Raw genomic sequence first — 18,134 nt, 5'->3', positions numbered from 1 at the left:
TCGGAAAAACACGAGTGGGTTGCCTGAAACGCTACAAAGTCGTAAGTTGTGACTTGAAGCTGTAATTTACGATTTCAAAAGCCTGCCTGGAACGCAGCATTAGCGAAAACGACCGGACCACTTACTTCTGCTTTAACCTTTTTTGGGAATTTTATGCTTTTCTTTGTTGAAGTTAAAATGCTATTAATAAGCTGATGGCACACTAAAATGTAAGAGAAATTCAAAGTGCTGTGTGAAATGCCAGAAAGGTAAGAGGTGCTTTAAGAGCAGCAAAAAAAAAAAAAAACACTAAACAAAAGCTGTTTAGTGGTTTTTTTGGGTTTTTTTTTTGACAGGTTCAAACATCATTAGTGTTAAACTCTGGTGGAGGTTTACCAGGATACCATGTAGGTCTTACTGGCATGCTAATTTTGTTGGAAATGTTATCTGTGCTTATTATCATGTCGCTGCTAATTGCCACTAGTTATGTTTTGCTTGTCAGATAATATACTGTATCACAACACGAATAGGAAAGTCACAGGTCAACACCATAACATTAATTCTTTAACATTACATATTTTAACTCATAAATTAAGCGTATAGCGTTAGTTCTGGCAGGCCATGACGTCAAGCTCTAATCAGCACAGCGTAACTGTCTTCACCTGTGCAGGTCAGCTGATGGCTCAGCTGACTCCCCTATTGGGGAACTGCATTCAGGGCGCGCTGTTTAAACTGCTGTAGCCCGACGTCACCTCCCTTGCTGCTGCTGCTTCCTCTGCCGGCTTTTTTGCAACCCACCTCCGCCCCAGCTCCTCCTGTCATTATATCTTGTTGGTTGCTCTGCTCTGTCTGGGTTTTCTTTGCTGCTGCGCTCCCTGCTTATGCCGTTCATGATGGCTCGTGAAGGGCAGGAAGGTGCTCTTCCTGCCTCAGGCTTTCCACGCAAGCGCGTGGAAGAGCAGGGGGTCCCAGAACAGTACCATACCGCCAAATTAAACTGTGCAAGTAAATAAATATTATTTTGACATAGTGGTCCTGACAGAACTTACTGTATATAAAGATAAGTTGCTGCAATGACACTGCTAAACACCCAGCTAATGCATTTGCTCACCCAATTCAAGTGCCAAACCCTCAGTTATGCAGAACATTAATATATTCACCCCCCAAACAGTTGTCATGAATAGTTCCCTACGTTCCACATAGTTGAGGGGAACTGCAGAGTGAAGGCGTAACAACTATATGACAGTAATTCGATCCTTTCTTTAGGCATTTACTGATTAGTGTAGGTTAATGTTATTCATTATACCTTTGCTTTTTATGCACAAATTCTCAAGAATGCCAATATGGCTGCTGGTGTTGCACCATATTATAATAACATTATTAGTATCAGGGATTTGCTGCCCCTCCATGCCAGTTTCTCTCCTTTTATGTTTCCTCACATTATAGTGCTCTCTGAAGTTACGCAAAAGGTCCTAATGAATGTTTTCAAATAAAAGTGCATGAACCTGTAAACAGCTACTGCAATTACAGTCATTATATAGTAATACCGTCATTGGGGTGTGTGCCGGTGCTGTCTCGTATATGAGAACCTAAACATGAAATTACATGTAAATCTACTTGGAAAGGATGGAGGTTCTCTCACTGGATGCAGTGGGAGATTAAATTCACATCCTCACACAGAGATGACAGACAGAAATGGAAATGACCCACTTCTACTGCAGGTCAGGAGACCAAGAGATCAACCCACACATCGCCCAACAGCATGTATGAAACACACATTCATACCCCACTGCAAGATGTGCAAACGTGCTCAGTTTCACACATAAGGTCTGTTGGCTGTCCTCTGCGGGTAGAATGATTTATACATATGTTACTTGTGACAACATCCCCGCACAAACTCTGCAGTGCTGTATGTGTGTTCAGCTTTTTGGGACAAAGAGCAAAACAAGAAACTCTCTCTCCTTTCATCCATTCAGCAACAACTTTGGGCAAATGTTGAGGCCACTGCTGAAATGACTTGAGCTGCACTTTTCTCTCTCATGTCACTACAAAACAGCTGTGCAGGAACAGTTACTGAGATACAAAGCCAGTATTGTTTGGGTCTAAACTAACAGTTGATGGCGGGGTTCTCTGAGGTAAAGGTGAGAATGAGTGGACAGGGCTCGGGTCATGGCTGGTGTTCCTCTGTGGACCAGCACTTTGATACTTTCTCAGTATAAATGCAGAAGGTAGATATGCTTATAGTCAAAGAACATGAGTAAATCTTATTTTAGTTTTAATATACAAGTTATATTGTCAGTGTACAGTACATGGCCAACTCTGTAATAACACTGAATGTCTGATGAAACAATGCTCGTACAACTCTGTCTCTGTTTCTCTATCTTCTCTGTTGGGGCAAGTTTTGGTCTATGTTTATCTTACCTACAGACTCAAATTAGCCCACAATGCAATGGAAAAAAAAACTGTTACAATTTCTAAAACAGGAGGCTAGACAAATCCCCCATTATGCAATGCACAGCGAGAGAAAAACATTATTTTAGATGTTTGCCAGAGGAGAATTTTAAACGATTGTTTGAATTTACTATCTGATACTTTATTCTGTGTGTGTGTGTGTGTGTGTGTCTATATATATATATATATATATATATATATATATATATATATATATATATATATGTACAGTATGTTTTTATATATATATATATATATATACTGTATATATACACACACAGTATATATTGACATTTAGATTTAGATACAATTTCCCATCAGGCTTGAGTCTGTGTTAACTTTGTGACCGAACCCTGTCTCCACATTCCACGTTTTAATCGTGTGGTAACGTTGTGCAACCCGAGTGTCACTGTTCTTTGTCATCTTAGAAATACAACACCCTGTGCCCTGTGTGTAGGCATGGTTTTAGATTGAAAATGACCTCTAGAGTCTAGGTGAACATTACAGGTATGAAACACATGTGGGTGTGTGTGTGTGTGCGTGCGCGTGTGTGAGTGTGCATGTGTGTTGTCATAATAGAGGCCAGTCAAGGTCAAGTTTGATTAAAGAAGCGACACACACCAGGCATACACATTCACATTCATAAAACCTGTGAATGTACCACATCTTCATCAGGCTTGTTTTTGTCCCTGCAGATTTTTCCAATCCACATGTAACACAACTGCACATCTTTTACCTTCTCTTTGTGATTTAATTTGTATGTAAAAAAAAAAAAAAAAGGTTTTTCTGTTTGCTCCTGATGTAGGTAGGTAGCCACTGTCCTTGAAGCCACATCTTTGAAAGAAACTTCTGAAAGGCATCAATATGTCCCAATTATTGTGGTAAATGCAGAAAGAAAAAGCATGTGGACTGAATAACAAAGCAAGAAAATAAAGTGAAATTCAATCAAACTTTTTTTGATGACTGAATGTACCTGAATACCCCTCAGTTTTTCATCTGCAGTACTTTTGATTCTTTTCTCCTTTTCAGCACTAATTCACAAAGCTGTAAAACATACTGTACAGTTCATCAAAAGCTTTGTTAAGCCATACATAATCCATATATTTATAGCAGTGAATAATGTATCCTCATCTCTCCCCTCCTTCTCTGTTTGTCCACAGTACAAAGACCCCTAAGCGGGCTGTGTTTGCAGGGAGCATGCAGTTGCTGGCCGGCATCAAGCTGTGCACAGGCAGAGTTCTCACCAACCACCCCCATTATGAAGATAAAGACCTGCGGGAGAGAACCAGACAGGTAACGTAAGCTTCTCTATACTGTCAAACATACACCGGGGTGTGGGAACTACCGCAGGGGCTGCAAGATAACAAATTCAATTCAAGTCTGTTTGATGCCAGTTGTCCATCTAAGTTGAAAATTCGCCAAAGCCCTTCCCTGAGCAGCTCGACAATTGTTGAGCTTAAGAACTGTAACTCAACACAGCAGGTCTGTCAATCTTGGAATTTCTCTGAAAGCAGAAATACTAGTGAGAGTGATATTTGTCTGTCTCTGTTAATGTTGTGTATTTTCATGAAGTAACTCAAGTTAGTTTTTATAGCTTTTATTCAACATAATCTGATATAGAAAAAATATATACCTCAAGAACAGAATAAAACATTGGTGTAGGGAAACAAAGTTTGAACACACCTCATTGCAAAGCTGCCATCAAAGCAAAAAGTGTCTACTTCAATAAATCTAAAAATATAAAACACATTCTGCTTTGTTTTTGTGTTCACCACATAATTCCTTACGTGTTCCTTCATAGTTTTGATGTCTTCAGTTTGAATCTGCAATGTAGAAAGTACTGAAAGTTTCTAATTGAATGAGAAAGTGTGTCCAAACTTTTGACTGGTAGTGTGATTTGCTTGTAGGTAGTAAGAGTTGTGTTTTGTAGAGTGAACTTTATACACCTGAATGAGGGCAGCTTATCCCATTCTTCACAGAATTTACTCTCAAATTCTGTCAGATTGGATGAGGAGTGTGTGTGAACTGCCATGTTCAGTTCTCTTCACAGAAGTTCTCAAAAACAGAAAGACCAGGGTGCAGTTTGTAAAAAGAAAATACACAAAAAAAGGAATAGGTAGAGATCTGGAACAAAGTTTTATGGACTTTGTGATGTACGGCCAATGCCAGCTGTACGGGTTAAAAAGAAGAAGAAGATGTGACTGTCCACTTGAAACACTTGATGTTCTACTGATGCAGTGTGAAATGTGGTGATGTTAGCTGCAGAGTTTGGAAGTGGTTCAGTAAAAAGACTGGAGAGCAAAGGAGATATGGAGCCACTCTACCATATCTCTTTTAAGTTGAAGAGGTTGTGCGTCAGTAATTACTGATGCAGCTGAAGAGGTCTATAAAGTTTTAATCCAGGTAGAAAAATAAGTTGCCAGACCAAACCAGACAGAAAAGAGGCAGGGCCAGCAGCTCTGTTGAAAACAATCCAAGAAAAGGAGTGTTGATACAATTGAATTCACTTTGGCATTGTGCATCACACTGAGCAAACGGCCTGAAGTATGCCCCTCAAATATGGCTGTGGGTTCAGGGTTAATTAAGCGACTGGTAGCTATGTAGACAGAGCTTCTCGTGGTGTAATCAGAGCTGTGTTCATTTGTTGTGGTATTTATTGAGTTGAGAAAATTTCTCACCGTTCTGCGAAGAATGAGATTGATCGAAGTGGCTAAAAATGCTCGTATAATTCTTTTGTAGATTCTCCAGGTGAGTTGATTGTTGCATAAAAGAGTGTTTTGTGTAATTATTTGTCACTAAGGGAACGGGCTAATTTATTCTTGAGATCAATACTACATTTTTGGTATCACACAAAGGTTTACAAGTACCTAAATTCTCAATTTTTGGAGTAAATTGTACTTGTAGCATGCACAATTCAATATTTTTACCTCATGACATTTGAATACATGGGTTAGTTGAGGCAGCACCTTTAGCTTTGTTTTCTTTCTCCTACTGTCACTGAGTGCAAAGAACTGCATTTGTGAACATTGGTTTGAAGTTAAAAGCTGTAATTGTGAAGTCGTCCTGGTGTGACTGTATCCAGCTGAGTTTTCTCTTTTAAGAGGCTGTGTGATTTCGCTCAGGTGTTAAGATAGACAGATTATAATTGGTCCAATCTCTTAACCTCCTACTGCAGTGACTCTTCTTGTGGCTTTTATTTCTTTTTTATCAGATTATCTTTCCACTCGTGCAGCTCTAGCTATGTCTCATAAAATACAAGCTGATGTTTGCATTACAGGACGTCCATTTATTCCAGCTTCATCTTCAAAGCAGTTATAATAAATATATTTCTAATATAAACAGTGTATCAGGTGAAGTTTGAAGTTTGGCCTCGTTGAAGGGTGCTGTTCCACAACAGATAAATGGATTATTAAGAATCCAATTAATTTGATAGTGATATCAGTGCTTTCTCGATTTCATTGATTTCCAGCCTCAAAGGAATACACAGGGATACTAATGGGTCCAGTTATAGATGTTAATCAACTAGAACACTTACACAGAGGAAATGCAATGATTGATAACCATTAATATGTAAACTGAAGCATATTATTATTTTTATAATCTTGTAATAGGAGGAGTTAGGCAATGGGGGAAGAGAATAAGCTATGGCAAACTTATTGCTCACAGCTGCTAAACTGTTTAGGAGGCAATGAAAACTAATTTATTCGTACATCAACTGAGTCAGGAGCCAGAAAAGTGTGGATGAAGTCACCAACTTTGTGTTGTGCCACGTAGTGGAGCCTTTTGCCTGAAGACAAGTCTGTTGCAGTGAGTGTGTTTAAACAGCCGACTCCAAGGTGATGGGTTCTGCAGGTTTTGGGAAAGACTCTCTTTCACAGGCGCCCTTAAGATCTGTTCAGGTGATCCCAGGAAGGTTTGTAACCAGTGGGCAGGAGGTTGATGACGGAATGACCCTTAATCGTTATTTGCCTGTAACCTCAGAGGGAATCGGCACCAGACACAAAAACCTTGAAAAATCCTCTAGACAAACTTTGCAGTGGTAATTAAAAGCTTTTGTGAGCTACTGTTGTTCATCTGACTCAAAAACTAGAGTTGGGAGCATGGAGAATAAAGAACACGAGGACAGATTTTAACAAAGAGTAAGGTTACCAAACTGAAAATTATGCAGGCACAGCAGGGCGACACTTTTGGCGATACAACGACCCTGTTGCCCCTTTCCAACAAAGATGGCTCTTCAAAGCTGCTTTATGTATTTTGTGTTTATCACATTAAGTAAATACATGTGATATGTACTTACATCTAAGCAAAGACTTAATGTGGAAATTATTTATTAAAGGAAAAGAGAAAAATCAGTCATTGTTGCAGTTGCAGTTTCCCTTGTGATACCAATGTGATACCACATTGAAAACAAGCTCCACCTTGACCAGGCACAACAGTGAAATGCTGCTTATCCAGTGTTTCATCGGTACTCACAATCTAATACTGTCAGGCTGGTGAGGGTTTTGGGTGGTATCATATTTAACACAAAGCACATCAACCTGGAAATAATTAAGATGTGTGTGTTGTTCAGACAGTAGAGGAGAGGGAGTGATCTCAAATACAACATTTTCATTCTTGCTTGAGGTCTCTTGACTGACATTGATAACTTAACTGCTGTAAGCAAAAAAACTCAAAAAGATCCACACACTATTGAACTCCCATTTAAAATATTAAATAAATACAGTGTTTAACGTTTCGAGCCGGGGCTCTTCCTCAGACTTAACAATTAACTTACTGCTGTAACGTATCCACTCTCGTCTCCTCTGTGCATGACGCAGTCCACAGATAGTCCCCCTACCTTTCAGCCAATCAAATGTTTGCATGTATAAATTGGTCATTTTTGATGATGTAGTCTCTGGGACAGCATGCGACTATGCAAAATGAGGTGACTTGTATCACAGAGCTGAAAACTCTTCATTTTTATCATGTGACCCGGTTGAGTAGGAGGAGAGAGAAACGTGCATTCATCTGTTGGTCTATTTTGACATCTTTATGTTTGGCCGCAATCGTCAAGTAATCAATGGACAAGTCTCCCAGCTTCACGGCTGATGTGAGACATCTCTCCACTGCCAGAGTTTCCAGCACCGTCACTACTTTCTCTTATTGTCTTCCAGGCGCTCTCCTCTCTGCTGCCGTCAGCAGTCACGGTGTCGCTGAGACTCAGGGAAATTTTCACCATTCAAGTTGAAACGTTTCCAGCTCAAGAGGACAGACCCGGGCTCTGTCTGAGTTTGAGGCGCCCAGAGCAAATGTATTTAGTTTGTCTCCATTTCTGTTTCCCTATTGACTTTGTTGCAACTATGCTGCCTCCAGATATCACTTTGTGTTGTAAAATACAATCAAGCAGCAGCCTTCACTGCCTTTTTTTTCATTCTTTTTTCAGTTTGGCAGTGGTTTAAAGAGCTAGGAGAGTGTGTAATCATCTCTTATTATGATGACACACTGTCCATAAGATGCAGGTGATAGGCTTTTTTCAAAAGAACATTTTCAATCTTAAATTTAACTAAAAAAGCTGATGCATTTGTTCATTTGTTTACATGATTCATATTACCCCCCAAGGTCTTAAAAAATAAGCAGTGACACTGAAAACTGAAATGTCAGACGCACCGTCACAGCACCGTAACATTGTTTAAGTGCTATTCAACATTATTTGACCTTTAATTTCCTTTTTATTGTCGAGAAGATATTATAGGGATTGAATCAATCTGAATGTTATGGCTTTTTTCCTGAACCTGCTGCTGCTCAGCTGGTAGCCGCTTATTTTTCCTGCACAGAGAAAATCACGTACTGTACAACCGCAGCTAACCTCACCCATCCGTCTCACTCAGCTCTGTGCTGATGTCTTGCGTGAGAGACCAGGGAATTGTCTGTAGATGGGGCCAGTGACCTGCAGTGATTGTGTGAATGAATATAAGATCAGGAGATTCAGTGAGAACAAGGGGCATCCATTAAGTCAGGTTGAGTGGTAATACAGGAAAAATGGAGCCTAAAAAATGCCGAGTTCCAGTAAAGGAGCGGTGAACGGTGGCGCTTGCACTTGAGTGCCTTCATAATATATGTAATGTAAAGCGGATGCAGAGGGTTTTCGCTGTCATTAATGGAGGGAACCACTTTTCAAAACAAGCTGAGTAGATGCTATGTTTCTACAGATTGTTTTACCAATTTACTGACATTACTCTCGGTGTAAACATTTTTTTTTTACTCAAATTCGATTTGTCTTTGTTCGTGTGAATTCTCTCTGCATCGTGTCTTTTTCTTCCCCCTAGCCTTCCCATGCCTGTCGTCAGTGATGTCCATTACTGTGTGTTGACTGTTGACTGTGAAATGGAAAACTTGACACCAAAGAAATGATTGCAAAAAACGTATCCAGGCTCAGATATGCTATAAACATAGAACTGTTGGTGTTATCCGTTTCTGCTTCTCTTTCTGTGTGTGTGTCTTCTACACAACAAGCAGGAAGTAATGTGTGGGTCATTTCTCGCGTAGCTGAGCCTATGTTTTGCCTCCCAGTGGGAAGTCGGCCATGCTGAGCCGCTGGCGAGGCCGGAGCTTAGTGTAGAGCTCATTAATGATCCACGACACTGGTACAAACCTTCTAGGCTCTGGGTGTGTGTTTGTGTGTGTGTGTGTGTGTGTGTGTGTGTTATTGAAGGGCTTAAGTCTCAGCTTAATTTGTGTTTCGCTACAAAATAATTCATTAGTAGGCCAAGAACAGAGCTTTTCTTATCACCTATGTGTTTTATGCTCCTAATTCACATTCCCAGGAAGCATACTGTATAATATATGCCGAACTGAGAACAACATTTTATCTTTGTGTAAACTTTGGAACGACTACACAAATAGGCCCTGGATGAGCGTGGCTTGTCCAAAAAACTGTAAGCATTTCTACAAGCATCTACAAGGTCCATAAGACTCAGCTCCAAATTAATGGTTTCCATGGAAATATGTTGTTTCATTTTTGAAAAGGTTACATAACGTCCTTAAATAGCCAGGGAAACTCAAACAGGATGAAATAGTGCTTTCACTAGGAAGTATGTTCGGAGGCTGATTAGTACACATTTGGTTCTCTAGTGGGTGTGTAGTCTCACTACAACTATTAAAATATTATTAGTGGACATTTATGGTCCAAGACACTTTTTAGAGCACACTGAGCTGCACAGTCACACTGTGTGAGGGCCATGGCTTTTTGAAAATTGCAGCACTAGGTGGCTGAACATGAGCACATTAGCATCGGTGCAGCCTTGCAATGATGTGACTGTAAACTCTCCGTATTGCTGAACAGTATTTTCGTGTAGCAGCGACATGAAACAGAAATTCTAAATAAATCACCCATCCTCAGTTAGTAGCTCCCCGAACTACTAAACTAGAGCCGACGCCACAGATGTCCTTAAACTTCCCATTTATTCACAGCCAAGGCTGTGTCATTGGAGCTACTTTGATTGTCACTAATCAGCTTCTCATTTCAACAGAAAAAACTGAACATTGAAAGACTACTGTGCTGCGTTTTATCCCTGATAAACATCTGCAGGAGAAAATTCTGTTCCTAAATTCTGTACTAGCGCCTTACGTAATTTGTCCATTTAAACCTGCTGTAGTGTGAAATTGGTCAAAAGTTGTATTTCATTCGTTTCACAGAGAAGATGGACCATGACAGATTTTAGAAAGCTGAGACGCTGAGAAGCCGCTGTGGTTAACACTTTTGTTTTTGTTCTCCCTCTGATTTTATTTCACTTCTAATTGTTTTCATTCAGAGTTTTTCCTGTAAGCATGTTATAATTGAATCAAACCAACTTTCATCAGAAGTCTAATTCAAAGTAAATGTGCCCGGTAATTGAGTTCCAGGAGAGAAGTTTTCTCCTTCCTACAATATGCCGTTAAATTATGAAGCCAGATGATCTATAGGCAGAAAAAGGAATCACGAAAATGCATACAAACCTAATTAAATCCACTTGTATTCTTTCTGTGTATGTGTGTGTGCAGGTGTATCAGGTGTACGCCCAGCGCTCCCCAGAGGAAGTCTATGACATACTGAAGGCTGTCGGGGCCGACTACGTGGTGCTGGAAAACAGCATCTGTTACGAGCGGAGGCACAGGAGGGGCTGCAGACTGCGGGACCTGCTCGATCTGGCCAACGGACATGTGGGTGGCATTTATTCAACATGATTCACTATGACTGCGTGTGTTTGTTTTCCTTTATTAATGTAAGTTCAGAAAGAGAAGCTGCTTGGAGGGACATGTGGAGACTAAACTTGTGGGGTTTAACATTTTTGCAGGATGGGAATGCGTTATGTCAATCAATGACAAGCCCCCGCTATAGGCCTCCATGGTATGAGGACAGTCTGCAGTGTGCAATAACACTGCAATGGTGACATGTCTTGTGATAAATAAACAGTGTCTGTCTCAGGCCGTACTTACAGCTTCACACAAGTGTATGTGCTGCAGTCACTGACAGAGAAACTTTGCCTTTTAGTTTGCTCACGACAGTTTCCTGTTTCCATGCTGCTGTCAAATAAGTAAAGTGTGGTGGAAGAAGTTGCAAATGCAAATTCTGTACATATTTAAATCCTGTTAAGCAGTTGGTGTGATGAAAGATGTTAATCATGTACTTTCAAAGGTTGTGATCACACTCAGAGATACTTGTTGCCAGCTCCAGTTAACAGTTGCTGCTGTGCAACACAAAAACACACCAGAGATTTTATTTACGGTTAATTTGACCCAGACGCTGCACCTTGTAAACCCAGTGTGACTGCATGGCCTGTATGTAAAATTATATATTTCTAGTCAGCTGTTTTACAATGTGTTTATTGCACACGGTTCATATCGTGATGATGATGAAAACACTTTATCGGTCAGCACTACAAAGACAGCTGTACAGAATGTGTGTGTGTGTGGCCTCCTGTGCCGCCCCTTCTGCCAGACTCTGTGACTGGGTGAAACCTGTCAGCGTCTAAAGATCAATACTCTCACTTCTCACTGTCTCTCACTTTCTTGCTGTCGCCCTCTCTCTCTTTCATTCCTCTCACCTCCCTCACCCCCCTTCAAACCCCCTTCGTCTCCCCTTATTTTGATGTCGGATGCCTTGCACTGGCTATTTGGATTACCAGAGGCGAGACAAGCTTCAATCTGGCTGTCTGGCTCAGTGTGGTGTAAGACACATGAAACACTGGGTTGATGTGTGTTTGTGACGGCGTAAATGTCACACACAGCATACACCACACCTGTCATCTAGACAGCTTTATTGAAGCAATGCTGGGCACACGTCTTTCTTTCTTACTTCAATGCTGCCTTCCCTCCTTCCTTCTATCCTTACTTCCTTACTCCCTTCCATACTTACTTACATAGGCTATCTACATTACTTCCTTCCTTGCTCACTCACCTCCTTACTGCCTTCCTTCCTTCCCTACTTACTTTTCTTCCTAGTTCCTTACTTAAAGGTACATTGTGTAGGAATTACTCCCATCTAGCGTTGCGGTTGTATATCGCAAGCAACTCAATCGTATTTTTCATGCTGCGTTCACGTGAAATTGGGCAGACGGCAGACGGACGACAGCCACTGCACGGGCATAAACAAGCCTCTATGTAAACAAGTGGTCCGTCAGAACGAGGCAAAACAATAGACGTGACAATATGCTGTCATGGCGATGTCGTATTGTTTACCTGACCCACGTTTTACCGGCTTTCTCTCAACTTCTGTGACTAAAATTACATCTGGTTTGTTACCGACGGCCGTCTGAAAAACATACTTTTGAACGAAATAATCGATTTTTGTGAATAGATAACAGGAGAAGTTACACAATGTCCCTTTAATTATTGCCTCCTTCCTTCCTTTCTTCCTTCCTTACTCACTTCCTTCCTTACGTACTAGACGTAAACAGGACCATGTATCTCTGGAGTCATGGGGAGGACATGGGTGCTGAACTGATAGAATTATATAAAAACCTGACTTGTCTTTAAGTTACTGGTACCACAGATTATGAGCTACCTTTTTTAATAACAAAACTTCAAACTACACATGGTGGTGCCATGGTGTAGTGGTGAGAAGGATTTGGGTTTGAACCCCAGTTCTCCTCATGCCTGTGTAGGTTTTCACCAGGTTTTTCGTTTCCCGCTACAGTCCAGAGATATAATGCAGGCTAACCTTCCAGTGGGTGTGAATGTGAGCACCTCTTGCCCAGGGTCAGCTGGGATCGGCTCCAGCCCCCTGTGAGCCTTCAGAGGGATGGGCCTATACCTAATAGATAGACTTCAAACTTTTATTACACAACATTTTACAAGAATCTTCTTCACTAACCTGGAATGTATATCAAAGTTCAAACCAAGAAAATATAAAAATTCTCTCCCGCTGCCGCGCCTGTGTTCAAACAACAGGGGTGCAAATTATTGACTTGAATAAATTGAAAAGAATTTGACTTGTCTCTACACATTTTATGTTTTTACTTTGAGCTTCTTCTTTTGAGGTGGTAGTTGTAGCTAAAAACATAATAACTCAAACAGTTTCTGACTTCTCAAAATAAAATCGTGGTTTGATCCTGGAAAGATAAGCAGCCACAGTCACATTGATATAAAGTTTGTTGAACTACAGTATGACTGAGCAAGAACAAAACAACCAACCATCCAAACCTGTTTCAACATTGGCAAAGAAAAAAAAAACTGATGAAGAGCATCTCTTTTATTCATTGTTAAGTTCTTAGTTTGCACCAAACAAGTTTCATTTTTGATGAATCTCGAAGAAAAACACTATTCACTGCTAGTTTCGTTGAGATTCACAAAAGTGTTTGTGAGTAGCTGAAGGTTTTGAAGTTTTACTTCTTTCCTACATTCAGTTCAGAATCTTTACATTGTATTAACATAATGTGCCAACTACTCTCAGAAGTTTTATTATTGTAACAATAATGATAAAAATGTTACAAGGCCAGGCCGATAGCTGAGTGATTAGGGTGCAGACCACATGACGAGTTCTAGGCAGTAAGTTCTGGCTCAACTCTACCACTCAGTCAGCAGGACTCTTAACTGCTGGCCTGTCTCTCTTCACTGTCCACTATCTAACAAAGGCATCAAAATAACTTTAAAATTGAGGCAGAGTCTCTGCTGGATGGGGTTGGCAGGAACACAGGGTGAAATCAGGGGCTGTGAGAGCTCGTATTTGTTCTTTATTGTGGAGAGACAGTGAGAAATAGACAATGAACTGGTGGACAAAGCTGTAATCGTACAGTGTAAGGGCTACAGGGTGTCAGTCCGTTGATGGGATTTTCTGATATGTCAACACAATGTATTGATGAACACACAGTCTCTTTACAAATGTAGCCTCAACTTGTTGCCATTTTTCTCACTGTTGATGTTGACATGCTCTTTCTCCATACCATCAGATCATGGATGGACCTGGGGAGAACGACCCGGACCTCATCCCCGCCTCCCATCCACGATTTTGCGAGACCATCAAGACGGACGCGGTGGCTTACACTGCTCTGTTCACCAGAACATTCCAAAACAAAACCTTCCACGTGTACCGGGTCAAGAAGAAACGCAAGAAAAGCAGCAAGAACTCAGAGCCCAGTGCGACTCAGTAGCTGGAGCACGGCTGGAAGGAAAACCCTGTCGCAGGCCGAAGGGGAGAGAGATGCAGGAGAAGAAGAAGATAAAAGCACTGAATCCTGACTTTTCCTCCGTCTCCTCCCTGCGTTGTGGCCAGCTGTGATCATGCCTGTTATTTCTTTAACACATGGGTCTGTGAACTGTGGCGTTCGAGCAGCAAAGCCGGTTCAAGCTTGGGGCAGTACCCTTTTAGTTAAAGCGGTGTGAGAGCACCTATACAAGTCCTGCTTTGGGTTGTTCTGTTTCCATCTGTCCACCTGCTCTCCTCAGGGGTCTGAACGCCACAAGCTACACCTACAAGCTTAGTTTAATTTGACTTAACTGTCATTTCTGCACAGAGCATTGTGAAATGACCAAAACACTATTGATTACTTCTTCTAAGTAGTTAGAAATATTGTTGTTTTGTTCATCCAGAGTTGACTTAGGGGGGGGCATTTATCTTGATCTAGCATAGGATCAGAGTCCATAAAAATCCTTTATCAAATCTGGTATTTTAGTTTTGCTTTGAACACAGTATATTACATACAGTATTTACTGTTGGGTCCTTCTTTACAAAACTAAATAGGGACAGAAATAAATTTAGCTGGCTTTTGGAACCCAACACCCTAATTCACATTTTTTGCTTTTATTAACATAATACATTATTTTTGAAAGTGCAAGTTGCCAATGCAGTTCTGACTGTCACTTCTTAAGAGATAGGTATAAATAGACATCTGGATTAAAATAAGCCTTGCAACTGTGGTAAACTGTCAGAATGTGCGTGTAGCCACTACGTTGACTAAAAATGAACTCTTTCTAAATACTCAAATTTGAAACTAAAACCAAGGAAGAGCTGAAATGAACTAAGAAAGAAAGTTCTGACTGTGAAGGCCTGGTCTCACCAGGAAGTGGCCGCAAGTGTGTTTGCATAATGCCCGGTTCTGGGAGCTTGGGCTAGGGCTCATTGGTGAACTTGTGTTGCTAGCGAGCTAACCGCTAACAAACCAGCTCCGAGCATTTGTACATCTCAGTGTGAATCCATAACAGTAGTCTGAGTTTCTGTCTGTTTTCGCAGCACTGTGTCATGTGGCTTCTTTGTTCCTGGGATTGATCTGAATTCCATTCAACATGGGAGTTTTATTGAAGAGGAGAGAAAACATAATAAACATGCTAACTTCCTGTTTAGCTCAGTCACTAATGAGACTAGACATTAACACAATTTGTTTAAAAACATATCACCAGGACCAGGGTTATACTGTGGACTGTTTGTCCTCTACCTGTATTGTCAAGACAACTTGTTGGTCAAGGTACAAAATTTGTTGTACATGGATTTACTGTAGCAAGTGAATCCACTGTTCATGCTGATTGTAAATTAATTTATTACAGAAAAACCAAACTTTCTGGTGGGTCACAGCCTTTATGATTTCATCCACAGCACTTTCTGCCTGCTTTCTTGTGTTCATTCAAATATTTAGCATCAAAATTCAAAAGTCGACAAGACAATCCCATCTCAAGGTCCATTTACCAGCTTTTTCAGATCTGTCAACCATATCATGCAGACTTTAAAAAATTAGACAGATCCAACGTTATGGGAGTCTGTTACATGAAAAACAACTTATACTTCTTCTAATCTAATATTTCTTTGGTCAGGGATACACTTTAATGCTTAATCCAGACAAGTATTTTCATATATGAGTTTCTAAAGAAAACAAAAAAAGCACATTACTCTACTAAAGCTTGACTGTGTTGTTGTGTCCTGTGTGTCCCTGTGGTATATTTCCAGCTGTTGGAGTTTAAAGGACCAGTGTGCAGAATTTAGGGGGCTGGAAAACATTCACCCCTAACTACAAATCGTTAGCTTAGAAGCGGCGCCATGTTTCTACATTAGCCCAAAACGCTGATTTGAGAGAGGGCGTTTCATGTTTCAGGGTAGTGGTACTCAGTTGGTTGCTGCCACTAAATGGCCCTGAATCCGACACACTGACCCTTTAAGAAGGAGAGAAAGTTGCAGGGTTGTGTTCTCACTCTGCGGGATCTGTTGCAATAAGTTTGACCATTAGCTTGTCACTTTAATGCCAAAGCACATTTGGCTGGGCAGTGATCGATGTTATCAGTTATCCCCCGAAAAGAAAGATGGAAATAATTTGGTTGCTTTCGATTCCCTGTCCGAGTGGAAAAGGGGTTCCACCTCTGCCTAAATGTGTTTTTGCTGTAAAGCTGAGGTCAAATCTGGTACTAAGTGATATTCGTGACAGTGTTGTTGTTGTGATTGCTGTCATGTTTTTCTTTTTGTTGGCTATGATTCTCATCAACAGCAGCCTCAGCCTTCATTCTCTATTCTCTCTTTCTCTCTCTCTCACACACACACACACACACACACACACACTCTCTCCCTGTCTCTCTCTCTCCCTCACACACTCACACATACAGCCACAAACACACATGAATAATGTAAGTGCCGAGGAAATTGCAGTAGGCTAACAACGACGCTGATTCCCCGCCGCAATCCAAAATAGTTTGTGAGAGAGTGAGGGCCAATACTTGCATATCAAACTGAGGCTTTGTGGGTAGAAAAGAACGTGGGGAGGATGAGGAGTAGTGAGGAGGGGGGGTGGGGGTGGGTGGGTGGTTGGAAGAAGCTCATGTTTAAACAACAGCAGAGGAGAGATGAGAACGCATCAAAACATGGATTCACAATGATCTGAACCTCTCCCTCATTTTCTTTTCCTTCTTTTGAACCAAAGGGAGAGCAAAGCAGCAGAGGAGGTGATTGAAAGGCTGCAGCCTGTGTCGATAATTATTGATTAGCCAGTCAGAGTTGCCTGCTACAATGAGCCGTGATGTGGGCATGACACACATGAAAAAAAACACACACACACACACACATTTTCTTTTCTCTCCCTCATCTCAGTTGGCCTATATTTGTACACTTGTTAATAAGGACCTCTGTCTTTGATAATCCCCGCTCTCGCAGATGCATGAACAACACCCCTGCACACAGTTGTTGTGGGGCTTTTGACGACGTGTTGTTCGTTAACCGTGCAGCCTCATTGTAATGCATACCAATCGGATCAGTGCTGAAACCGCGCTGCTTGCCCCCACCTTTCCACCCCCCCCCCCCCCCCCCCCCCCCCCCCCCACCCTCGCTCCTGCCTTCGCATTGGATGTTTAATTTAGGAGATCTCTGATTGCTTTATTTCAGAACGAAGTGATTCTATTATGTTTGCCTAATAAGAATGTACCAATGTAATACTTTTTTCTGCATTGTTAATTTCCATACATATTGGGATTAGTAGTTCATTCGGAGGCGCAGTGTCTGCCTATGGTTTTCGTAATGAAAAGGAGACTGAGAAAGCCATTAACTCGTGCGGACGTATAAAATGGAGCTCAACACTCCATTTAGCCTCATTTTGAAGAACTAGTAGATGTTGCTGAAACAAATGCAGCTACTTGAATTCATATTTTTACTTGGGAAAAGAATAGATTTTGCAAGAAGGAGAGAGAGATTTCTTATTGCCCTGAACTAGACCTTTTCAAACTCTTCACTCTTCTGGGAAGGCTTTCCAACAGATTGTGGGACCTGGCTTGAGGGATTTGTGAGGTTACACACTGATGTAAGGTGATAAGGCCGGGGCTCTCCGATGCTTTTCGAGCTCTTTCCAAAGATGTCTGGTGGGGCTGAAGTGAAGCCTCTGTGGGGAGGCCAAGACCATCTAAAGAGGCTCTACACAAAAAGTACAGAACGTGTGTATTTTGTTACACAGAATTTTTTTTCCATTGTCAGCATTTGTTGCTCAACACACCAATGTTCAAAGTTGCCATTCAAATTGTCTTTTTGACCATGTTGCTGCTGAAGCTCGAGTTAAAGATTAATTTAGATTTAAAAATTAAAGATAATTTTTTATTGATGATGAACTGCACTTTTGCTGTGCATGCCAGTCTGAAAACAAAACCAATCAGCATCCTCTAGAAGTGTCTGTACAAATCTTTTTCCCTGAACCAGTGCCATGTTTAAAACAACTATATGAATGTGACAGAGAATTTGAAGATCTAAATAATGTGTAATGAAGGTACAGTGTATATTGGTACTTCAG

The 18,134-nt window shown here is 41.0% G+C and overlaps 1 protein-coding gene across 5 annotated transcripts in view; it reads left to right on the top strand.

Annotated features, from left to right (window-relative positions):
- Window positions 1-16,892, top strand: part of dpy19l3 (dpy-19 like C-mannosyltransferase 3) — a 69,255-nt gene extending 52,363 nt beyond the window's left edge. For 4 of the 5 annotated variants that reach the window (XM_085767576.1, XM_085767598.1, XM_085767587.1 and 1 more), the window contains 3 exons: window positions 3,591-3,723; window positions 10,450-10,608; window positions 13,836-14,124. In XM_085767576.1, the coding sequence (XP_085623702.1) occupies window positions 3,591-3,723; window positions 10,450-10,608; window positions 13,836-14,036 (493 nt within the window). In that variant the 3' untranslated portion in view covers window positions 14,037-14,124. Of the gene's footprint in view, window positions 1-3,590; window positions 3,724-10,449; window positions 10,609-13,835 lie in introns of all 5 variants that reach the window. The other variant, XM_085767560.1, reaches the window with a different exon arrangement.
- The last annotated feature ends 1,242 nt before the right edge of the window (window positions 16,893-18,134 follow it).

The sequence above is a fragment of the Trachurus japonicus genome, chromosome 3, assembly GCF_045865225.1.
Source record: "Trachurus japonicus isolate A0001 chromosome 3, Traja_1.0".
NCBI lineage: Eukaryota > Metazoa > Chordata > Actinopteri > Carangiformes > Carangidae > Trachurus > Trachurus japonicus.
Note: the sequence above shows the minus strand (reverse complement) of the source record. Positions and strands in the feature narration are given on the sequence as shown.